Source organism: Panthera leo, chromosome B3 (assembly GCF_018350215.1).
Source record: "Panthera leo isolate Ple1 chromosome B3, P.leo_Ple1_pat1.1, whole genome shotgun sequence".
Taxonomy (NCBI): Eukaryota; Metazoa; Chordata; class Mammalia; order Carnivora; family Felidae; genus Panthera; species Panthera leo.
Window position 1 is genome coordinate 42,877,003 of NC_056684.1, and position 26,118 is coordinate 42,903,120.

The 26,118-nt window shown below is 34.0% G+C and overlaps 1 protein-coding gene across 1 annotated transcript in view; it reads left to right on the plus strand.

Moving 5' to 3' along the window:
- Positions 1-26,118, plus strand: part of VPS13C (vacuolar protein sorting 13 homolog C) — a 192,877-nt gene that overhangs the window by 165,608 nt on the left and 1,151 nt on the right. Inside the window, exons 67-81 of the mRNA XM_042941847.1 lie at positions 177-317; positions 1,129-1,210; positions 1,800-1,869; positions 2,457-2,568; positions 2,693-2,806; positions 4,724-4,863; positions 6,545-6,626; positions 7,612-7,725; positions 8,484-8,559; positions 9,392-9,555; positions 10,770-10,815; positions 12,468-12,591; positions 13,116-13,230; positions 18,081-18,169; positions 24,772-24,895. Coding sequence (XP_042797781.1) covers positions 177-317; positions 1,129-1,210; positions 1,800-1,869; positions 2,457-2,568; positions 2,693-2,806; positions 4,724-4,863; positions 6,545-6,626; positions 7,612-7,725; positions 8,484-8,559; positions 9,392-9,555; positions 10,770-10,815; positions 12,468-12,591; positions 13,116-13,230; positions 18,081-18,169; positions 24,772-24,895 — 1,593 coding nt within the window. The remainder of the gene's footprint in view (positions 1-176; positions 318-1,128; positions 1,211-1,799; positions 1,870-2,456; positions 2,569-2,692; positions 2,807-4,723; positions 4,864-6,544; positions 6,627-7,611; positions 7,726-8,483; positions 8,560-9,391; positions 9,556-10,769; positions 10,816-12,467; positions 12,592-13,115; positions 13,231-18,080; positions 18,170-24,771; positions 24,896-26,118) is intronic.

Here is a 26,118-nt window from a genome sequence, read left to right on the forward strand (position 1 = left end):
GGAAAAGTAATGATTCTGCTTCAATGATCCCAACTGTAGATGACCTTAAGGCAGATCTTTTGGTGAGACATACACATTAAAATGCTTTTCCCTTTCAGATTGTGAGTAAAGGGATATGTAAGATGGGCTACACTGCTAATACCAACTCATCGTACCCATATGTGCTTTTTTCCCAGGTCAATTTTGATAAAGTTCCCATGGAAATGCGCTTCCCTGTTCAGTGCCCGATAAAGCGAGATTTTTTATCAGGGATTCAGATTGAATTTAAGCAGTCTCCTCACCAGAGAAGTTTAAGGGCCAGGTTGTATTGGCTTCAGGTAACATTGTTATTATCGATTCAATAAATACATCTAATCACTTTGGGAAACTTGGGGATAAAGTTTTTTCTGCAAGGCTCTAGCATACGTTGTAAATAGTATTTTGCTTTCTGTTTGCATCTTTATTCCCCTTCTCCCACATATTCTGTGGATTCTGTATACTTAGCATCCAAGTCCAAAGACATTGTGACTATTGAGACCATTTAATTTCATCAGTTAGCCTGCAAGAGTGTTTTCTTGCACTGAAATTGTTATTTTTTAAATATTCCTCTGATTTTGTCATGGGACCCCCAAATTAGATTTTCTTTTGTCAGTCTACACAGGGCTGAACTGGGCTTTATTGGAGAATGCTTTTGTCTTCTTGCTTGCTTGCTCCCTTCTTGCCCTTCTCACTCTCTTCCTTTTAACTCCTAAATATGATTAAGGACATTTTAATTTTTTTTCTTCTTTCTACCTATCTAATTTTGTATTTAGTCTCCAGTTACATTTTATTTAAATTATAAGCTATTAAAATCTCACATGATCCATAGGCACAAACATTTTGATTAATAGTGTGTATGCTGCACAGTGTTAATGTAGTTAGGAGGGTATTACATATTCCTTTATGTAAAAGGTTGCCCTTGCTGAGATATGTAAGAATTTTAGATAAAGTAAAACTTCTAATAGCACCATATACACAATGCAGACACTTAATTGTGATGAAATTAGCAGCATCTTCTATAATATTATCTCAAAAACTAAAAGTTTACATTATTTCAAATCTTGCTGAGTTTTCTTTCTTCTTCTTCTTCTTTTTTTTTTTTTTTTTTAGGTTGATAGTCAGTTACCAGGTACAATGTTTCCTGTTGTATTTCATCCCGTGGCCCCTCCAAAATCTATTGCTTTGGATTCAGGTAAAAAAAAAAAAAAAAAAGAAAAGAAAAGAAGTGGAGACAGTTTATTTTAAAAGTTAAATAGCCTTTTTATAAATAAAAAAATTTTTTTTAATGTTTATTTTTGAGAGAGAGAGAGAGACAGAGCATGAGCAGGGGATGGGCAGAGAGAGGGAGACACAGATTCCAAAGCAGGCTCCAGGCTCTGAGCTGTCAGCACAGAGCCCAATGCGGGTTCAAACTCACAAACTGTGAGATCATGACCTGAGCCGAAGGTGGGACACTTAACCGACTGAGCCACCCAGGCGCCCCTTAAAAATTTTTTTTTAAATGTTTATTTATTTTTGAGAGAGAGACAGAGACAGAGCACACACTGGGGAGGGGCAGAGAGATAGGGACACACAGAACTCAAGGCAAGCTCCAAGCTCTGAGCTGTCAGCCCAAAGCCGTTGTGGGGCCCAAACTTCTGAACCACAAGATCATGACCTGAGCCAAAGTTGGATGCTTAACTGACTGAGTCACCCAGGACCCCCACACCCCCCGGCTGACTTTTTTTTTGATCCAGTATAAAGCTTGACTGTTTTTTTCTTTTTGTCTTTCTTCCTTTTAGAGCCCAAACCTTTCATTGATGTGAGTGTCATCACAAGATTTAATGAGTACAGTAAAGTATTACAGTTCAAGTAAGTAGATACCTGTGTTTATATAAAGGAATTTAAAATGAGAATCTACTTTGAAAATAAATTCCACTCTTGTGAGGATGACTTCCATATAAAAATTATTTTCCACCGGAGCATATCAGTCCATCTTTGGTCAAGTATTTTCAAGTAAATATAGCCCCTCTATAATTTTAAAGTGTAAAGTTCCTTAACCACCTTCTCCTGTTTGTAACTCCAATTAGAGTATAAAATAGCCAGTGACATAAATGACATATATATTTGCGAAGTGTTTAGAGCAGTTGCTGTGGACTTTAAAAATGAAGTAGTACATGCTATACCATCTAATTGTATTTGTCTCATAATATGATGAATATGGGATTTGGGTATTTAAATGCTGAGTATTAATACAAGTATTTCCTCTAGTGAAAACTTCCCTCTAAAGAAAAAAACAATTTCAGTTTAAGGATACTTTCATCTTCTTAACACTTTTGAAGAGATGAAGGAGTAAGATCTTATTGGGACTTGATGCAAAAATCAAAGTTTTAACACTGATAATTACAAGGTTTGATAGAAACCCTTTTTCATTCTTCTAAAAAAAATTTTTTCTGTAGGTATTTTATGGTCCTCATTCAGGAGATGGCCTTGAAAGTTGATCAGGGCTTTCTAGGAGCTATTATTGCACTGTTTACCCCAACAACTGACCCAGAAGCTGAAAGAAAACGGGTAAAAATTTTTACTTCTTGGGAAAATTATAAACTAAATTAAATTAACTAATTAACTAAATTAGCCATCAACTACTTAGAGAAAAAAAATAAAATAGACATTCTTGTTTTATTTTTTTTTTCAGACGAAGTTAATCCAGCAAGATACTGATGCTCTCAACACAGAATTAATGGAGACTTCAGTGACTGATATGTCAGTTCTTAGTTTCTTTGAACATTTCCATATTTCTCCTGTTAAGGTTTGTAGTAATTATTATTTTGCAAGTTAGGCAGAATTGTACAATTTTTTAGGGGTCTGCATACAAAATGTGGGTTATAACTTGTATCAAATATTTGGTGGGAATTTTATTTGATTAATTGAAATAATTATGACAATTTTCTGTAACATATGTACAACCATAATTCCCACAGAGAAACCATCAGAGCATGTTCTCTAGTCTTGAATTAATAACCCCTTTATTCAGGGAAGAAGCTGACAAAAGCATTTCTTAATTAAGCGAAGAAGTGCTCACAACATTTAATGTTTTGGTTGCACTTTGTAACTACTCTCACGGTCTAAACAGAAAGCTATAATGGGCGCCCTAACCAGAATGTGAAAACGCTGAAGTAGGTATTATACTGTTGATGTGGTGTTTTTCACCCTTCCAAAATTTGATTGTATCTAAGAGAGTGGAAAATTGGATACCTTTCACTTGCCTGATTTTGTACTTTATGAACCCATTTTCTTTTTTCTTTCTGTTGTTCTTTTTAGGTTTTATAGGAAGAGGTGAATGCTTAGTAAATTCACAAATGCTATCAACCATAACGCTCTGAACTTGTGTAATGGGCCATATCTACAATTAAGTAACTCTTTAAAATATTGATGATCCTTTACATTCCCCCAAACTATTTACAGAACATTATTTTCAGTTTCATCCACCAACCCATTCAGCTAAATAAATTAATTTATAAAATGGAATTGAATTATTATTTTAAACTAATATACTAGGTTGGTAGTATTAGAACTATTTATAGTGTTGAGTTTAAAATTGATATCGTTTTATGTGGTAGGTTAAACACAGTTTCTTTTCCATTATTAAGCAAAAATCATATATGAGATTGAATAATACCTTCCACAAATACTTACTGAATGCCTCCTATCAAAGTTGTTCTGGAAGGTATAAAATGACTTCATGGGTTATAATCTTAGGGTAGTATTAAAGATTGTTAATTACCGATTCATGATTTTATGCACTTTGGAAATTGTGTCATGAAATTGAATAATTAAGATCATAAACAGTAGTTATTTTCTCATTCCATGGTGACTTTGCCTTAAGGGAAAGGCTGGAACTCTGTCTGTCCACCTAAGCTTACCTTTCACGGATCTCCACATTCTCTGACATCGAACAAACAAAAATACAAAAACAAACCAAAAAAAACAGCACGCAGGCTTTTCTGGTTTTACCCCAAGTCTTTTCTGTTGAGCTACACATTGGTTGGGTAAAATGCAGAATCAGAAAGGAGAGTCATCTGCTTTATTTGTACAGATAAAATTACCTTCTGCCTGTGTCTTTGCCACTGTTGCAGTAATGACGATAGCCCAAAGTAGAAACAACTAAATTAAATGGTAAGGTGAAGATCTCATGTTTAAGTTAAAGGAGTCTGTGGAAGCTGAAACACTTAACTCTTTTAAAAATTTATTTAACAGTTTGTTGCTGTAATTGTCATGTTGTTGTTACTTATTGTATAATTATAATTGTTATTGTTAATTATTGCCATAAATTATTTACTTTAGTTGGATGAAAATAAATGATTATTTGTCATTTTGACTGATAGACTACTTGTGTGCCACTTGACTTGTTTCTCTTCTTGAAATGATTATACTGTTTTTGTGAAGTGTTTTGAGCCCCCTCCATATAAACACCATGGTATGTATACACTTTGGATAAAATTATAGCTCTGTTTTTGGAACAGACTGCTTTGTCTTTTATCAAAAAGCAAATATGAAAATCAGATATTAGTGAGTTACCCTGTGTTGTGTGTAGAGTAACAAATAATAGCTTTCTTTAGGACTAAAATATACAACATCTGTTTGTATCTGAAAGATTTGGTTCCTATGTATATAAATTTTTTGGTTGTTTTTAGCTTGTATTTATTGAACATTATTTTTCTTTTAGTTGCATTTGAGTCTGTCCTTGGGTAGTGGAAGTGGAGAGTCAGACAAAGAAAAACAGGAAATGATTGCAATTCATTCTGTCAATCTGCTGTTGAAAAGCATAGGTGCTACTTTGACTGATGTGGATGACTTAATATTCAAGTAAGATTTATGTTAAAGTAGATGGGGAGGGTTTTGTACCAAGGTTATTTTATGGATATTAATTCTTCCCATTTGGGCTACAGTGTTAGCTTAGAAAAATGGTAATTCTCATTATACTTGAAAAGTTTGGCCTCTTTCTAATTATGCTTTTTAGATATGCTTATTTTACTCATAAAAAGTATTATATTTTCTTCAGTTATTCATATGTTGATAATCATCAATGTAGATTAAAAATGGAATTGTTTGACTAGAAGTTTATAAATTGACCACATTTTAGAACAGACTTATATTTAGAAATATGTAGCAGTATGATGAGATTTCAGTATAATCATATGGAAAGGTATAGATAATAATGCCACATTTAATCTGAGAATATTTATGTGTGCTAGACACATATAAATTCAGTGAGTGTTTGTTGAACTGAATATTCAACAACAGTATTGGAACAAGTAGTTACCTTGGAGGAAAAAAAAATCCATTTATACCATTTCCACCGTACTTGTACACTATCAAGTTCCATAGGAATGGAAGGATTAAATATAAAATTCAAATGAGAAAGACTGAGGAAAACAATGAGGTTAATTGTTGTCAAATCTCTTAAGTAAAGAAAGTGTTCTCAGTTTAAAAGCAATGGAAAAACCCACAGTAGAAAATACAAGATAGATTTAACTACATAGAAAGTAAATACAACAGAATCAGTGAAAACAATTAGAAAACGAACTGGGAAAATAGAAGGACAAATATGACAAGGAGAGGATTAATAGTCTTAATATCAAACATTGATAAGACAAACCTAAAGATTCCAGTGCCATAATCACCAAAGGACAATAAGATAATTTGCAAGAGGCAAGATACAGTGGCTGATAAATATTTGAAATGTTCAGCTTTATCATATAGCAAATAATATATGCAAATTCAAGTAAATTGTCAAAGATTTTTAAATATGAGTAATCCTAGTACGAAAAAGGGCTGGGTCTAACAAATGGGCACTTTTTTTTTTAACTATTTGTAGGAGTGGAAAGATATATGTATACACACACACACATACACACACACATATATATATATATGTCTCAAAGCCTCAAATGTTTTTGTAGTTTATCATTCAGTAATTCTTTTATTGGGAATTCAGTCCAAAAAAAATAATAATCTTGAAATGCAACTAAAGACTTATATTCAAAATTTACATATGGCAGCGCTAATTATTATGGTCAAGATTTGGAAATGTCTGACTATGGTAAAATTGTTTTCTTATGACATTTCCACATGATGGAATGCTATGCATCCATTAAAAATGGTTACATAGAATTTTTGAATAACATAGAGAGATCCTTATTCACAATATTGAGTGTAAAAATGCATACAAACTGTTTTAAATATTTTTGAATTGTATAGAAAAGAAAGAATTCGAAGTGGGAAATGAAAAGAAAAAAAAAAAACCTAAAAAATTCCCTGTGTAATGGGATTATGGTTGAGTTTTTCAATCTTTTTACTCTTTATGTACTAATTTTATAGTAATTTTGTTACCATAATATTAAGATCTCAAACATAAATTATATGTGGCAGATCTACAAATAGAATTGTAAAACAATTAGCAATGATTAACATACCATTGAAATTTTAAGTCTCTTTCTCTCCCAATGTAATGATCATGCCTTTGAATCTTTCTTTCTCCTCCCAGACTTGCTTATTATGAAATTCGGTATCAGTTTTACAAGAGAGATCAGCTCATGTGGAGTGTTGTTAGACATTACAGTGAACAGGTAATTTCCTATCATAGTAGCTCACAAAGAATATGCTTCATAAAATATCAAACAAAACATTTGTATGTGATTGCACAGTGTGCAACATTGTTTATCTAATTTACCTCAATCTGTAGTTTTATTTCTTAGTAGTTTTCTTGAATGACTAGTTTTTATTTCTTTAGCTCTTTCCCTTCTTAATAAAAGTTTTTAAAAGTTTCCTGTAGTGCCTTTTTTCCCTTTGCAATTATACATTTACCACTTTGGGAAGGAATACCAATGTAGGAGACATCTCACTTATTTCATAAATGTCTAAAGTTTCTAAGCATAGTCTAGTAGAAATGGGAGAGGAATTCTAAGCCAGGCTCTTTTCCATGCCTCAGTTATTCCATGGTTTGAATTGGGTGCAGGGGCAATTGTTGTTTCATGGTAGTGGGATACCATTGCTGTGCTATCGAATTCTGGGGTGAAGTTCCCCTTTCCTCCCTCTGCTAGAACGTCTTTTCTCCTACGGTGTATATAGACATTATGGTTATTACCTATTCAAATAAGGATATACTTTAATTTGTTTTTTCTTTTGATTATTAATTATTTCCCAATCTAGTTTCATAGTAACAGTGATACTAACATATTAAAAATAAGTATTTTTGAATTATATATTCATTTAATATGCATGCTCAGTCATGCAAGGTCAGTGTCATCCTCCTTCCATTTTTTAGATGAGAAAACTGAGGCCTAAAGAGACTAATTGACTTGTCCAAGGTTACATAGCTGCTAACTGGCAGACTGCCTTAAGCCAATCTATCCAAATTGAAAGCAGTTGTAAAGTACCAGCATAATGCCTGGCACATAGTGAAAGATCGGTTAATGGATATAGTGGTGGTTATTCTGCATAGCTTTCCTTTAACAACCTAATTTAGGTAGCACTCTCCTTTTTTCCCAAGGCATCATGATACTCTTTCTTACACCAGTAGTAAAGGACTTAATTTACCTTTTTTCTCTTTAGTTCTTGAAACAGATGTATGTCCTTGTATTGGGCTTAGATGTGCTTGGAAACCCATTTGGATTAATTAGAGGCCTGTCTGAAGGAGTTGAAGCTTTATTCTATGAACCCTTTCAGGTATTGATCTTATATTTAAGTATAGGTACAGAAAATGATACTCTGTTCTTTATGACAGATAATTTGTATTTTAATTGTATCTGGGAACTGAATCATATCCAAATAACAAAAATACGTTAATGTCATATTTTTACTTCAAATTACTTGAGATGACATTAAAAGGTTGTTTCAGAATTAATTCAGTGCTTCCGATGTCTAGGCATTAAAACGTGCCCACATCTTCCAAGATTTCATGTAGTTGCAAGGAAGACTGCTAGGTAGGTTCACATCATTTCAGGGCTGTTTCGCCACTATGGAAAGACTCATGAGCTATGAAAAGCCCACTTTGTTTTGTATTCAAGCTTTCCTCTAACCTATTCACCTCCATTTAAGGGACCCAGGAGCCCAAAGTAGTAAGAGTTTTAGCAGGACAAAGCAGAGAGAATACATGGGAAAACAAAAGAATCAAAACTGTGGGCTCTTAGTCTTGCTACCAATGCAGCTGGTAACTTCAGACTGTGATTGAAACAAATGATTTATTTGTTTGGTTTTTGTTGTCTCAGAAGAGTTGACTGAAACCATGTGGGCCGAAGGTGTCTTCATACCCAGTAGGTGTGCTGTCAGTATTTGCGTTAGAGGGGGAAAACTGTGACATCACAGTGTTTATGGGTCTTTACAGATTCTGTATCTTCATGGAAACCCTGAAATACTAGATCACAAGTCTTGAGATTATTTAAATTTTAAATAGCAAACTGTTCATTTATTTATTTTTTGGCCAGGGTGCTGTTCAAGGCCCTGAAGAATTTGCTGAGGGATTAGTGATTGGAGTCAGAAGTCTCTTTGGACACACTGTAGGTATGTATCACATAGTTGTGTGTGTAAATATATGTATTTTTTATAATAGTTATTCTAATATTCATTGTCTGTAAAAACAAATGATTATATTTAATAAAAGAGGGAACAGTTTTCTAATAATTCTGTTTAAAAGATGTGTTCCCTTATTCTTGAATGGAACACAGTTTAACCGTAGACTTCCTGGGTTTGTTTATATGTCTTTGTAGTGTTGATTCAGTGTCCTTTTTTGAAGAGAAACAATAATGTATCTTTTAGAACAGTTTTAGGTTTACAGAAAAATTCTGGAGAATCAATATACTTTAAATAGTTTGATTCCTTTTCTTAATGAGCAGAAATGATAAAAAATACATTTCTGTGTGTTTGTATTTGAGACAGAATTTGATGCACCTGTTTAAAGCAGAGGTGTGCTGTGTATTGTGGTAATGCTGTTTGTTTGTTTATTTATTTATTTATTTTAATATAATTTGTTGTCAAGTTGGCTAACGTACAGTGTATACAGTGTGCTCTTGATTTTGGGGGTAGCTGCTCTTTAAAGAAGCAATGTGATGGGGCGCCTGGGTGGCTCAGTCGGTTAAGCGGCCGACTTCAGCTCAGGTCACGATCTCGCAGTTTGTGAGTTCGAGCCCTGCGTCGGGCTCTGGGCTGATGGCTCAGAGCCTGGAGCCTGCTTCTGATTCTGTGCCTCCCTCTCTCTCTGCCCCTCCCCCGTTCATGCTCTGTCTCTCTCTGTCCCAAAAATAAATAAACGTTAAAAAAAAATTTTTTTTTTAAAAATTAAAAAAAAAATAAAATAAAGAAGCATTGTGACTTACTTGTCCGGGTCTTTTGATAGGTGGTGCAGCAGGAGTTGTATCTCGCATCACTGGTTCTGTTGGGAAAGGTTTGGCAGCAATTACAATGGACAAGGAATATCAGCAGAAAAGAAGAGAAGAGATGGGTCGACAGCCTAAAGATTTTGGAGACAGCCTGGCCAGAGGAGGAAAGGGCTTCCTGCGTGTAAGTCTCATACTGAGTCTTCAAGAAGTCCTGAACTTCTGTTTACACTTTAGAATATGTACTCGAAGCTGGTTGTTTGAAACTTGGCATATTCCTTGTGAGTAAAAGTCTGTCACAACAGCAGTAGTGAAAAACCGTGGGTTTTGCTGTTTCCTTGTGCGCTCTCCTTTGCTGATACCACCGTCACATCTTTCCCCCAAATCCCAGACTTCGTTTGGCACTTGGGCTGAAGTCAAAACTCTAGGATGATGGCAGATTAGCTCTCTTCTGGAAGAGGAGGAAGTAAAGCAGAGAGAAATATGGTCAATGATGGTAACGAGAGGGAGGGGGAGTTGTTTAGGTCATCATCACTTGACCATTTTTGTGGCAGGGGAAGTATATAAGTTAAGTTTTTGTAAACCAGGGACTGCTTTTCACTGTTTTTCAGCACTTTAAAAATTATACAGGTAATTACGAATATTGCTTAATTATACAGGTAACGTTATTTAATAAATAATGGAAATATAGGTAACTCTGTAAAGTTCTGTTTGATCACCGTCCTCTCTTCCCAGAAGTATCTGATTTTTTAAACAGTGGGTATACTTCAGTTCTCTTTCTTTGCATTTGTGTAACATACAGGTAGTTTTATTTACTACCATTACTTGACAAGTATTAAGAATGTATAAACGTATTACTGTTTTTAACTTGTAATTGTAACGTGTTTGTACCAGTGATTTATAGTGTTGTGTGCTGTGTAAGATAAAGTACTTTACTTCTTAGGCTATCTGCTGTCCTTCAGAGGTCCTTTCATTTTCAGTTTTCCACACTTCCACTAAATTAAAAAGTTATTTCATTAAAATTTGTAGTTATATCTTAGGGATTATTTGGCTCAAGTCTTTCATTTTACTGGTGTGGAAACTGAGGCTTAAAGAGATTGAATCAATTGCCCATGGTTATAGAACTAAATTGGTGCCAGAGCCAGATGTAGGATCTTTTTGCCTGCTTTTCTAATTCTTCCTGTTATAGAATTTTACTTGTACAAGGTGCTTTTATTTAAAATTTTCTGTTATGTAATATTTAAAAAATTGTAGTGCTCACTTAGCCACATGTTCACATTATCAAATAAGTCCTCATTTTTTTGAAAAAAAGTTATTTCTAGTGTGTAGGTGGAGACCTCTAGTGGTTGGCTTAAGCACCTTCCATTCAAGTTTGACTATGATTGATATCTCTTTCAGGGAGTTGTTGGTGGAGTGACTGGGATAATAACAAAACCTGTGGAAGGTAGGTTAAGAATGTCTCCTTCCTGTACAAAGTCTCAAGAATTGATACATAATAAGCATAACAGATGTTATTGCTACTAGTTATTTAATTGAATTTCTGATTTTATGCTCATAGTTTTAAATTGGTTTTAAATGAATGTACTTTCTTCAGAAAGTAGATGAAGTAATAGATTATGATTCAGACTTTGAATGTTATTTTCAGTGGGACCATAGTTCAACTGGGTTCCTTTAGATCCTCAATAGCAATAGATCTTTTTTTATCCTATTAAAAAGGTACTTTATTAATTGCAGTCCCAGTCAAAATCCCAGTTGGCTTCTTTGCAGAAATTGACAAGCTGATCGTAAAATGTATATGTGAATTCAGGTGACCCAATATAGCCCCAACAATCTTGAAAAAGATCAGAGTTGGAGAACTTACACTATCCAACTTAAAAACTTACCATAAAAGTACAGTAACTAAGACAATGTGGTACTGGCATATGGATAGACATAGATCAATGGAATAGACTTGAGATTCTAGAAATAAATCCTTACATTTGTGGCCAGTTGATCTTCAACAAGGGTGCCAAGGTAATTCCATAAAGAATACCCATTTCAACAAATGGTGCTGGGACACCTGGATTTATTTAAACACAGCGTTAATGTGTGTGACAGCAACTCCACTTCTAGGTATATATCTAAGGGAATTGAAAACATGTGTTCACTCAAAAACTTATGTATAAGTGTTCATAGAACATAATAGCCAGAAGGTGGTAGCAACCTAAATGTCTGTCAGCAATTGCATAATTAAAGAAAATGTGGTATATTTCTACAATGGGATGGTATCCAGCTGTGAAAGGAAATCAAGTGCTGTTACAAGTAGAAGATGAATGAACCCTGAAAACATGTTGCTAAATGAAGAAAAAAAAAAAAAAAGTCACAAAAGACCACATATTGTTTGATTGCATTTGTAGGAAATGTCCAGAATAGGCAAATCCATAGAGATGGAAAGTAGATTAGTGATTGCCTAAGTCTGGGGGGGCAGGGAGGAAGGAGTTAAATTGCACAGGATCAGTTGAGGACAGGTTGTGGGAAATGGCGAATGATTGCTAATAGTCATGGGGTTTATGTTCGAGATGATACAAATTTTCTAAAATTGATTGTGGCGATGGTTGCACAACTCTCCTATACCCAAAAGCATTTAATTTGTATACTGCAATGGGTATGTGAATTATATGGTAAGTGAATTATAATTCAGTATGTTCTTTTATTTGAAAAAAAAAAGTAACACTGCTTGAAAAATCTCTTGAGGGTAGAATCAAAAAAGAAAAATTTCTGGTCATTTCTTAAACCTTAGATTCTTGGGTCTAAGAAGCAGTGGTTGTAAAACTTGAGCACCACTCAGGATGGCCCAGACAGCGTGTTAAAACACTGATCACTGGGCCTCACTTTCTGACTTAGTAGGTGTGGGGTGGGGCCTAATAATTGGTATTTTTAACACACTTTGAAAACCACTGTTTTTTACATTTTATGATTAAATTCAACTTCTTTAGAAAGCCAAAATGTAGAAGATTTCTAGGTAAAACAGTTCAGTATTTGGCTCAGGATTTTTTGAGTTCAAACTTGCTTATTTTAAAATATCTTTATACATTCATTGTCCTTGGTTTTATGAAGGTGCCAAAAAGGAAGGAGCTGCTGGATTCTTTAAAGGAATTGGAAAAGGACTTGTGGGTGCTGTGGCTCGTCCAACGGGTGGAATCATAGATATGGCCAGCAGCACCTTCCAAGGGATTCAGAGGTAATTAAGTACATACCATGTACAAGGCATGTGTCTATGGACTTATTGTTGCTAGGAATACATAAATAAGTTAAATACTTTGCCTGCTCTTAAGAGTGTTAAATTCTGACTGAAAGCGCTTACAGATTCACAAGGTGGAGTGCCACCAGAAAGGAGTAAGAGGAGACAGTTTTTATGGTTCAGCTTGTCTTGTGTTCAACAAATGTTTATTAGTATCTACTATATGCCAGGCCCTGTTCTAGATGTCGAGGATACAAAGAGTGGACAAGTTAGTCCCTGCCTTTGTTATTTTGATATTTTCTTTTCTTTAAGAAAAGGTGGGGGGGGGGGCGGGGAATTGGAGTCGGACAGACTTGTTTATAATACTTGTCGCATAATAATGGACTGGTTATTTAAAAATCACTCTGTTTTTATCAAATATTGGTACAATATGGAATGTGGTACAGTATTTAATATACATATATATTTGTATTATTTTGAAAGATTCTCACATATTTTTTGTGCTTATTCTGCTGCCTTTACAGGGCAGCAGAGTCAACTGAGGAAGTGTCCAGGCTCCGACCCCCTCGTTTCATCCACGAGGATGGCATCATTCGCCCATATGAAAGACAGGAATCCGAGGGCTACGATTTATTTGAGGTATAAATTCTGTTCTTCATGGTCATGGGTAAAATTCAATATTAAAGATTTCTAGGACGAGGATTCCATGGGTGGTTCTTAAAGTTCCTGATTCATGAACTTCTTGTAAGGATTATACAGGGAACATGGTTTGTAGAGTAGAATTTTATTGTTAATTTTTTTTGTTTTAGCATAATGTTTTAAATGGGAATAACGTCATTTTTTTTTTTCTGCACAGGAACAAAGCTTTTTTGTGCAGAAAGCAAAGCGTTAACAGAAGTCTTAGGCTTTATTACTGTTTGTGTGGTAGCTCATTTAGTTAACACTGTTAACTTTGGTCTCCTGCTTTATAGCTAATTATAGGAATCCCACTGCTTCCTTTTCTCCCAGCCAAATTAATTTATTTGGACTACTCTGTAAATCTAGATTTATTCAGGTAAACAGAAGCTGGAGGAAAGAAGAAAAAAGATTATGTATAATTATAATCTTTTTAAACCTTAAAAATGTTTTAAGGTGGATTTTTTTTGGTTTTTATTTTAGTTTTAACTTTACTGCTTTTAAATAATATATACATACGTAAATTGCTTTTCTCCCTTGACTGGATTCCCCCACCCCACAAAAAAAAATTTATTAATATTTTCCTACTTTGACTTCAAAGTAAAATGACTCTCCATTGTTCTTAGCCTTTGGTTTTTATTGTATGTTGATACATTTTATCTTCCTGCATGCTTCTAACTTTATTTTCTTTCTTTTTCTGCCTACACAGCAAGAACTGGAAATACAGGAGTAAATGTTTCCTATGCTACTACTTGATTTCATCCTTAAAAATCAAAACAAACTGTGGTATTAATTGACTGTCTTTGATTTATTTAGATTGATTGTTCATTTTAATTAAGTTTTCTTTACAACTCTCACCTCTCTCTCAACTTCTTGTACTGGCTCAACTACAAATTAGAATGGTGGTATCCCTGGTAATACTGTACAGGAATAAGAGATTAATATGAAATATTAAAGGATGTAGGAAATTAACTCCCTTCTTTTTTTAGTTGGTGAAAAACTTATATTGAGTTCAGAGGCAGACAATTTTACTATCATTTTGAAAGTTTTATCTTTCTTTATGGCATTCATGTACTTTCATGTAAATCAGAAAAATAAGAACAATTCTTATGTCCAATCTGTTATGTGTTCTTTCTATCTGTGAGTCCTGATGATGGAATGACCTAACTATGTTTCACACAGCACCCCAATTTACTCAATTTATGGGGCTGTTAACTGGGGCTTATGTTTTAATAATTGAAATACAAGTTGCTGTTGGTCTGTCCTTAGACCTCAAAGAAGCATTGAGACATGAATTTTGAGAACATGTGCCCTTAATCTCTTTTTTTCTTTTTTTTAACCTCTCAGTACTCTTGCTGGACAAATAGCAATCATTTTATAATGATGTTACATAAATATCAGCCCTTGGCATTTTTACTTTTCAAAACTTGAATCTCCTTGTTGATTATGCTTATTTCACAATTATTAGTTTTACTTAACATAAATAAAAGTTGAACGTGTAATTAGGCAAATTATTTATGTGTCCCTTGAATTTATAGCTATCTTTAGTTTTAAAAACCAATCCTTTTTAAGCTTCTAAGTTTTTAAAGAGGATTTGTTATCTTAGTGAGAACAAAATAATTATAAACTATCATTTTGAAATTAGTACCCTCATAGTTAATTTTCAAAGTAAATTGCGGTTTGATTTCTTATGATAAATGATAGAAATGTTTGATTTGACTTAACAGCATCTTATCTAGCAGCTTTCATCCTTCTCCCCAAAATTGAAACCAAAGTATAAACTGACATTTAATGTGTCATACATTTGAAGAGAGTGAAACTGCTAACGTATAACTGTTCAGTTGGATTATATATTTTTTAAATTGTCGTTACCAAAAGAAGTAATTGAATGCTTATTTAATACAAGCACTTTAAAGAAGAAAAAATGACACCCAAAGATCAGCCTAACACTGTAGCTGACAGACTCTTCTTGTGCCTAGATAATTGAGGGTTGGCAAAAATGTCACCGCATGTACAATTTCTGAGAACCAAGCACAATAACTAATCAAGATGCTGTCTTAAATCATCACTAATAATTACCCTTCCTTCTTAGGTAAAAGTAACGATTTTTAATTTTCTTGGATATATTGCAATTTTATGAGTCTTTTGGGAAATTGTATAACTTGTTTACATTTTTTCTTATTGTTTACCTTTTGTTTAGTTCTTTACGTTAGTAACCTTGTGATTTCCCTTTTTTCAACTGCATGTCTAGAAGCACAAAATTCAAGTAACTTTTATTATTTTAGCTAAATATATCTCTGATTTATTAGTTTTTGTTATTATATCAGACAACATTTTAAAGTTTAATATATTATTGTAGTTACTGGGAAAAATAAAATGATTGTACATTAATGAGAGGACTTGCTAATTTTTTCCATAGGTGACAGGGGTAGGCATGGATAGTTCAATTTAGGCTGTTCGATCCCTTGCCTATCTTGCTGTAATCACTTAGGTATGAAGTATTTATTGATTATCTAGACTGTGCTGGATATACAAAAGAAATGAAAACTTCAGTCCTTCAGGGACCAAGTATAACAAAACTTGTTATCGGGGTAAATATTAAAGAACACTGGAGTGTAGAATTATTCCCTCCTAGCCCTCTTACTATAATATGGATACATTCTAAATAATTTATTTGGGAATCTCTTCATTTACCCCATTTTCTTTTTCTCTTGAGTATTGCTCTGTATTTTTCACTAAGCTTTCAAAATTACTAAATCATACACTGTGTTTTCATAGGATATACTTTTCTGCTTCACCCTTATTCTCCTAAGATACTGTTCACACATGCATATATATATATATGTATGTATATATATATATATATATATATATATATGTATATTTACATATATATATGCACACACACACATATATATATATGGCCAGTTTTTAATATTCACTTGGTTCACATACTTGTGACTATATGATATTTAAAATGATGTCTGTTGCTTTTTTATTTTAATTACATTTTTCCATGTTCATAGAAATGCTTCACTCTTAATTCTTGCATTACCATCTATTGAGGTAACCTTCTAGTGTGTATTTGATCATTCCAAGTTGTTGGCATTAAAGATGCTTCTGTTATTTTACCAACACTAATAATTCTGTGATAAACATCCTTATAAATATTGTTTTTTCATATATTATTTCCTTAGAATTTACTTGAAAATCTTGAATGCTTTTGATAAATATTGTAAATCTATTCTCCTGCTGCCATCAGTGACTGAATATCTTAATCTGAATCTCAGAGTGTAGTGGATTTTAGTAGTGCTTAAAATAGTTTCTGGTAGTGTAGTGTGGTGATACATTGCCCTTTAAAGGCTTTCACTGGTTCAAAGCACAATACCCTGATAAACTAATGAAAGTGCATACAAAATGGGAAGTGGGTAGTATTTCTTTTACATTGCATCTCAAATCTAAATATTTTAACATTTAAATTTCAAAGCTGAAAATAAGTGTATTGAATTGTTATATTCATTTCCCATTTTTCTTTATTATAGAATTTAAGGTATAAATATTGAAAGATTTTGGCTAATTCTCACAGGCAGGATGTGAAACAAGTGACTTAAATTCCACTTGTCTCTGAGACTCATTCTGAAGATGAGATCCTGTTTCTTTGGGGATTCATCTTTGTTCATGGCTTTTCATAACTGTCAAGGAATAACTGAACCAAGGATTTTCTAAAAATGTGTATTTAAGCATTGAAATAATAACAAATGTGCTTTCTCTGCTTGTGATTATTATTAGGTTATCGTTTTAATAATATTGATGTTGTATTCTTGGTTATAAATGTTATGGTCTTGTTTATTAGGTATGTTTATGTTCTGTAGTTTCATATACATTATATCATCTGATCTTTAATCGTGCATTATAGATAATGTCAATGATATTTCATTAGCATTAACTATAAAAAATAACTGTTTTTAATGTGTGCCAATTCAAATCACAATAGTTTGGAGATAGTTGAAATGAAAATAAATGTATTTTAATGTGCTATTTATACTTGAATTATTTATGCTTGTTAATTGTCTTTAGCAATAAATTGTGCCAGCTATTTGAAATCTTAGAAATTCTTCATGTTTGTGTTAATATTGACATAATATTTTCTTTTTTATCAAGAATATAATTTGGTGTATACATTGGCTTTTCATGCATGTTTAATCTATAAGACCACATAATTCAAAAACATTAAATATCAGTTCTCTTGGAATTTTATTATTGTGGTATATTTATCTCTCTGTAAATCAGTGATTCTTCACCTTTGAGAAGGGTCACAGACCACTTGAAAAAATTTGATGAAAAATATGAACCATCCTTTGAAAAAAGTTGCAAAACCACATTTTCAAAACTTTATAGTCTATTTTAGAGGGTTCATAGACCTTCCAGGTCCTTCCTTGGACCCAAGGTTAAGAACCCCTGTAATGTTAATGTCACACTTTTATATTTGCATATATTGTATTCCGTTAATGAAAATGTGTGATTATTTCTGGTAGATATTTTTAAACTGCTCAGTTATCACAGAATGAGGTATATTTTATCAGAAGATCACTTAGTAAGTATTTAATACAGATTTGTCATTTAAGGCACAGTGGAAGTTAATTTATAAATGTGCTATGAATATTTTTCTAGTTTCATGTGCCAATATTGTGTTTTTGTTTCTAATAATTCTTTTTCCTAACTAGCACTGTTACTATAATAAACTAATACACAGTATTGGAAATACTATTTGGATGCATGTACTACGCAAATCTTGAGTCTTGTTTTCTTTTCAGAATCATGTTAAAAGGTTAGAAGGAGAGACTTATCGATGCCACTGTGCTATTGCTGGAAGCAAGAAGACAATCCTTATGGTTACAAATAGGTATTAACTTCAAGTGATATTTTTTCAAATGCAAACTATATAGATGATAAGAATTTTGAAAACTATCGTGGCAGAGGGTTTGGAGAACTATACTTAAATTACAAGGTGTTCATTGTCATTGAATCACAAAGATACACTCTAGATGGGTCCTTTGAGGTTGTCTATTCCAACCCTCTCATTTTGGAGATGTTGAAACTGAGGGTCAGCATGTATCCCAGTTACACCACTACTGAGAGACGGAGTCTAGAATGGACTCCATACGTATAGCAGTCATATGTTACATGTGAATTGTAAATCCAGCTATGGAAGCTGAATTCATGAATCATTTTTTCTTAGTAGGTTTTATTTTAGATGATGAGAACACCTTTTTTAAGGATGGTATTACTTCTGTGTGTTTTTTTCCAATTTTTTCTAAGTATTTTGGGAGTGGTAGATAATTTTTCCAAATGTAAGAACTTGGACTACAGTACGTTTATTTTCCTAAGATTTATCCTACATCACTTACTCCAAAATGGCTAGTATATATTAATAATCTTCAAAACTTTCTTAGTTGTGTATTTCATAGGACCAAGCTAGGGTAGTTACAGTAGACAGAAATCTAAATTAGATTCTTTATTACATCGAAATATATTTGAATGGGAAGGAGAGAAAGTAAGACTAACATGACAGGATTTTGACTTAAGCCATGAGCTTTTCAGTGAGTCAACTAGTTGTATGGTTTGTCCATAAAGTAAAGATATTCACAGAACAATCTAAAAAGCATTTTTTACTGATTGGACAAGTAATCACTTATTTTTTATGCCCACAATTTTATAGTGTGTCCATTTTATTAGGCCAAAAACAATGTTTGTTTGTATCATATATTGTACTTAGCTTCAATGGCAGTGTGTTAATTCATTTTAAAATTGTATATCTTTTATGTAATTCAATACTAGGTAATGGAAATCAGGGGTTTTTTGAGGGGTTGTTTCTGGTAATACTTAATACTTTAAAACTTGTTTGATTTAGGCATTTTTTGGGAATATTACTGTGCACATTATATACTTGGTTTTTCTTCAAGTAAAATGAAAAATCATAATAATTTTAAATCTGGTCACTTACAGAACTTTTTGGGAGGCAGTTAGTAAAATATTCCTGACCAGTACAGTGACTTAGTCTCCTTGTAGCTTTAGAAGACTCTAGCAGGAATTTCTTTGATTGAAGTAATTATCATTATGCTGATCTGTTTTACCTTTAATGCTTACTTAAAAATGGCATTTTGTCTAAAATTGGTGTTTTAAAAAATAACTCTTTTATTGCTAGAGTTATGTTTATTCATTGTATTTGATACAGATCAGGAATCAACAGAATTTCTTTAAGGGACAGATAGCAGATATTTAGGCTTTAAGGGCTATACTATTTCCCAGGTACTTAGCTTCACCTTGATTTGGCTCACAGCATAGTTTGCCCACCCCTGATAAAGACAATAATTTAAAGGATGGAAATAAAGTAACAGTAATTATGGTTTGTCTAGAACAGAACTGGTCTGTACTTTTGTCCCAATGAAATTATTAGTAGCTATTCCTTTCATTCTTAAAAATGTCCTGGTTTGAATCATAAATTATGATAGCCCCTAAAAATAGCCTTTACCAGCAATCCCCCCAGCCAGCTGGTATATCTCATTTTTACATTATATATATTTTGTAAAAACTATGTACAAAAAATATATTATGTATATGTAACTAACTTAGGTTGTTCACCTAACAATGTATTATGATCATCTTCCCAAACCATTAGATATTCTTTGACAACATGATTTTTAATGACTATACAATATTGTATTTATGGCTATACTATAAGTTTTTCAAATGCTACCTTACTATTTGATAATCAGTTTTTTCCTTCCGAATACTGTATTATTATAAGCACATCTTTGCAGCTGAGTCTTCTTGCAGCTAAGTCTATAATTATTTTCTTAAGATAAGTTATAATCAGTGGGATTGCTGATTTAAAAATTGTGAAGGTTTTTGAGGCCCTGTCTATTGCCACGTTGTTTTGTCAGAACAGTTGTAATTGATTTTTTTTTACATACAACTAACAGTACAAGAGAATGCACTTTATTTTGTGTGTTTTCTTAAGACTAGTGTTCTCATTTAAACTTTTTGGGTTTTGCTAACTTAATGGGCAGAAAATAATTCTTTGTTTTAATTAGCACTTGTTTGATTGCTAATGAATATGAACATTTTAGTATATTCATCATCTATGTATGTTTTCTTTTCATAGCCTTTCTCATTTTTTGTTTTTTTCTTAATTGAAATAGCATTTTGTAAATTAATATTATCCCTTTTTACCCAATGTATTATTAATATTTTCATGATTATTTTTTAGTTTTCCAATATAAAGGGCTTTTAATTTTTTCATATTGAAATTCATCCAAAATTTGGTGTCATTTTTTTTCTTATCAGTTTTTAGGAAAAAATATGAGTTCTCATGATCCAAATTTATTAGGCTATATCTCCACTAATTAATCCTAATTCCAGCTTAGTATTTTATTTTAGTAATCTTCATTAGGAAATTGTTCTCCAAACAGACATTTTTTTTTTAACCATCTGTGTTAGTCTGTGTTGGCTGCTATAACAAAAATACCATAGATAGGTGACTTAAACTACAAACATTTATTTCACTCCATTCTGGAGGCTGGGAAGTCCAAGATCAAGGTGCCAGCAGATTCTGTGTGTGGTGAGGGCTCACTTCCTGGTTCATAGATGGCTGTCTTCTTGCTATGTCCTCACATGGCAAAAGGGGTGAGGGTGTTTTCTCAGGCCTCTTTTATAATGGCACTGATACCAATGCTGAGGGCTCCGCCCTCATGACCTAATCACCTCCCAAAGGCTCCAACTCTAAATACCATCACAGTGGAGTTAGGATTCCATGTATGATTTGGGTGAGGATGTAAACATTCAGACCATTACACTAGCAGTGTCTAACAGAAATAGGGACACAGATAAAAGTTGTATCTCTGTCCGTTCCTCCTCTAAAAGAGGGACCTAAACATCAGTGATCTCACAGTATGCTAGAGGCTAAGATAAAGTGATAAACAGAGACTCTGAAGACAGGAAAACCTCTCAGTCCAGTAAGGTGAGAACCAAGGTGTTATGGGGAAGGTGTTAGGGAGAAGGTACTTGAGCTGTGTCTTGTGGAGTATGGATTTTTCATATAGGTAAACAGCAGGCAATCAGAAGCATAAAACATGAAAATATGGCACTTGGAATAATAAGATCATGTGAAATGGCTGGATTGTAGGATGTTTGTAGGGAATCACTGGGAGATGAAATAAGCCATAGGTGTCTGCTCATGACATCTGAAGGGTATAGATTTTATCATTAATGTGATGGAAGAGTATTAATTTTTTAAAAAGTAGAGACATTTTATTGCTCATTGACCCAGCTTTTCACATAAAGGTATATGCACATTGTACACACATGTCTTTTTTAAATTCCCATTGCGACTTGTACACAAGGACTAATATGATGAAGTTTGCAGTTTAGAAGAATCTCTGGCAGCAGTTTGAATGCTGAATTGGAGAAGGATCAGAATGGAGACAGGGAGACCAGTTAGAGACTGGTTAGTTTTCTATTGTTGCACAGAAAATTACCATAGAATTAGCACCTTAAAACAACACAAATTTACTATCTCACAATTTCCCTGGGTCTGGAGTCAGCGATGGCATGTCTGGGCTCTCTGCTCAGGGTCTCACAGGCTGAAATCAAGGCATAAGGCTTCCTGAAGGAAGGAAGGAAGTGGAAAGGATCCACTGCTAAGCTCATTTAATGTTGTTGGCAGGATTCACTTCCCTGTACTTGTAGGACTAATACCCCAGTTTCCTAGATCTCTGTCAGCTAGGCACCTGCTATCACCATCTAGAGCCTACCCTCATTTTGGCCATGTGGCTTTCTGCATCTTCAGCCCAGCAACTGCACTCTGGATTCTCAGTCTCTGACCCAGATTTAAAGGGACCTTGTGGTCAGGTCACACCCACGCAGATCAAACTTTTTCTTAAAATCACCTGTGCCTTATAATAAAACCTAATCTTGGGGGAGAAATCCATCATATTAATAGTTGTGAGGGTTATACCAGTGGATAAACCCACATACACTATACGCAGAATCGTGGGGACCATCTTAGAATTCTGTGTACCATAGAGACTGTGGCAGTTACCCTGATAGGAGGTGGTGAGGTCTAAACTAAAAGAATCAAGACAGATAGAAGGAGCAGCCTTGAGAGACGAGAGCTTGGTGACTGATTAAATATAGAAGAGAAGGGAATAAAAGATGACCTTCTGGTTTGGGGCTTAGGTACCGAGGGGGTTGGAGCAAGAGGAAGAGAATGAAGGAGATTCAGAGTGGCAGGAGAACAGTAATGTTATTGGCCTGGTCAAGAGAGGAAGGAGTTTAAAGACAGTGGGAATGATGAATTTGCATTTGACACAGTGATTTGTAATAGTTATCTGTAACACTTAGCTCTTGTGATTCTCTTCTGGGGCAGGAGGTGGGGGGAAGTGTAATCCACTTTCTAGAGACTGTTTGGAATATGAAGGGGTGTGGAAGGATGTCACAATGATCGGAGGGCCCTACCAAGGCTGGGACTTCGGATGCTGAACTTCCTACAAAGCACAACACAGTCCCAAGTCAGACCCAGATCACAGTAGTTCCTCTGCTGAAAAATACAGTGCTGGGGGTTGATTTTCATTCCTACCCTCCATTGGTTACCTAGTTCATTCATCTTTACCTTCTAAGCGTCTGGAATCTAGCTTGCTCTCTTCCCTTCTCACAGCTGCTGCCTTCACTGACATTCTGTTTCCTGGTGGGAGTATTGTAGTAACTTTTTCCTTTGTCTACCCCACCTCTCCTCCCTTGGCCACTAGATCCATGACTCTAAAATAGGAAACTTTATCATGAAAGTTCCCCTTGCCTGTAGGTTAAAGTTAAAATTTATTTAAATGGAAAAAAAAATTTTTAAACACAAAAAATTCTTTAAGATCTGGCACTAATTTTCTCATCTCTGTGTATATCCATCCAGCTACAGACCTCAACATTCCTCAAATAAACCTTCCCTTTCTTGTACTGCTATTTATGTCAGTGATCTATTCCATTTGTCTAGACTATCATTTTCCTTTTCCACGTAGAGAACTCCTTTCTTTCAAAAATCAGCTTTTAGGGGCGCCTGGGTGGCTCAGTCAGTTGAACGTCCAACTTCAGCTCAGGTCATGATCTCGTGGTTCATGAGTTCCAGCCCCACATCGGGCTCTGTGCTGACAGCTCCGAGCCTGGAGCCTGCTTCAGATTCTGTGTGCCCCTCTCTCTCCGCCCCACCCCTGCTTGTACTCTGTCTCTTTCTGTCTTTCAAAAATGAATAAACATAAAAAAAAAATAAATAAAATAAAAATCAGCTTTTACGCCACATACTTTACCCACATAATCAGTCCCTCTCTCTTGTGCTCCAGAAGAATTTTCCACACTGCTATTGCACTCATCTAACTGGGCTGAGATATATATTTACGTGTTTATTTGTCTTCTAACCTATGAGTACCTCTCAGGCAGAAACCGTATCTTTCTTGTTTTTCCAGCACCCTGAATATTTGTAGAATTAACTGTTCCTCTGCTTTCCTAATCATGCTCTCTGTAATGGAAACTTTAGAATCAAGTATGGTTATATCAGTAATTAATCTGAATCACACACTGGGAAATCAATGTAGATGGCCTTTAAGGACTCTATGATTTTTTTTTTTCTTTTTCTTTTTATAAATTTTTCTTTTTTTTTTTTTTTTTTTTTTTGCTATTGAGTAAAATGGGATACTCGCTCTGTGATACAGTACATTAGTGTTAAAGTGTTCAAACCTGATATTTATTAATAGGCCTAAAGTGAAACTTTGCTGACATTTGAGGTTTCTGACATTTCCTGCACATTCTTTCTTGACTGGAAGGCATAGATGATTGACAGTAAAGAGCAATTAATAATTTTCCAAGTGAAACCTTTTCAGGAGCTTCTGCCTTTATTGCTTCCTGGATGAGAGTACAGCCTGTTCCTTATGTGTTTTAAAGATGATTTTAGTATTTCGGTCAGTTTTTAAAAAATTACACTTTTCTGAATTTTGCAAGATTGGCAGAAGGGGAATTTTTGAATGTCTGCTATGTTGGTTGGTAGGGGCCGTATTTGCTCTTTATTTGACAGCTACCTACCTAGACTTTTTTTTTTTTTTTTAAACATTTATTTTATTTTTGAGACAGAGAGAGACAGAGCATGATTGGGGGAGGGTCAGAGAGAGGGAGACACAGAATCTGAAACAGGCTCCAGGCTCTGAGCCATCAGCACAGAGCCCAACGCGGGGCTCGAACTCACGGACCGCGAGATCGTGACCTGAGCCGAAGTCGGCCGCTTAATCGACAGAGCCACCCAGGCGCCCCTAGACTTTTTTTTAATAGGAAGCGTACCTTTTTTTTTTTTTTAAGTGCCAGGTTATATTGTTTACTGAGCTAGTTCCATGTCTGCCATCCAGCAGAGCAAAATATTAGACTAATTGTCTTTATCACCACTTGCATGTTTTGTTTCCTTTTGCAAAACAGGCGAGTGTTGTGTATAAAGGAAGTTGAAATCCTAGGCCATATGTCCATAGACTGGCAGTATCCATTTGAAGATTTTGTGTCTCCTCCAAGTGTCCATGGAAACCTGCTAAAAATTTCAGTCAAGGTAAGAATAAATGAATTGCATGTTCAGAGCCAAGAATTTGTTGAGTGAGTGGAAACCAGTGCTTTCTGGCTCTCTTTTACAGTTAACAACACAGTGTTTGAAGGATCATGGTGAGGATGATGATGATGATACTATTATAATAATATGGTGAAGTATAAGGAAAGATGTGTTATAATCACTTATTTGTGTACTGTATTTTTTTGACAGTCCTTGATTGTGTTGAGTGAAATATCAATTCTGTTCAATGAAAGAATTAGGACGTTGATACTTCCTTTTTGGCAGAATAAAGCATTAGTAAATAGAATATTTTTTCCAATGTCATATGAATAACTATTTTGCTGTAATCTTAGATGCTTCTGGAAAAATTCCCTTTTTTAGGTTTTTATAAATTAGATTATTATAAATATTTTATCTGAAACACTCATGTTTTATCATAGTTGGCACTTACAAAATACTAATACAATTTAAGTATATAATACTTTCATGTCTTTCTGTCCCATCATTTTCCAAGAAAGAACTTTTTAATTACATAGCAAGTAATTAGCAGAATTGATGCCCTCACCTTTTGCTTAGTTCTCAGACTCACTTTGAAATGTATAATTTTTATTATATATGATATATTGTAAATTTATTTTCACCCCTTAAAAAAACACCACAAATTATCATTCTAAGAATGGTAACTACTAGAGTATGTATTTTCTTCTAAGCAGTAATGATGTTATCTCTATTATTAAAACCATCTGAAAACCTATTTGTCATAAAATTTAGTAGTTAGAGATGTAGGTACTTTTATCCTTTAATTTATGTTTTCTTTTCATAGAAGCTCACAAATAAAAGAAATTGCGAAACAGTACCGTTTTGTTTTTCAGCCTTACCTCATTGTAGAGTGTCAACATCGAAAGAGTCTCTTGGTATATGAAACATAGTTTTCAGACTAGGAAAGACTGTGTCACTCTGCATATATATTACAGGCTCCTGGGTTATCACTCTTCTTTCACATCCGTGGTGAAAATTGACTCAGTGTGTTTCACATTATATAAGAATTTTATCTATCAGCCAAGGGAACGAAGGAAGGATTTTTTGATTTGTCAGATGTGGTGAGTTATCAAGTGCTGTTTCTCGAGGCTATTTATCATAGCCTGTAGAAAGTCATTATTTTATACAGATAGTTGTGTAGTCATCCGATTTCATAAATTCTAACAGCTCACACATATGGAACCACC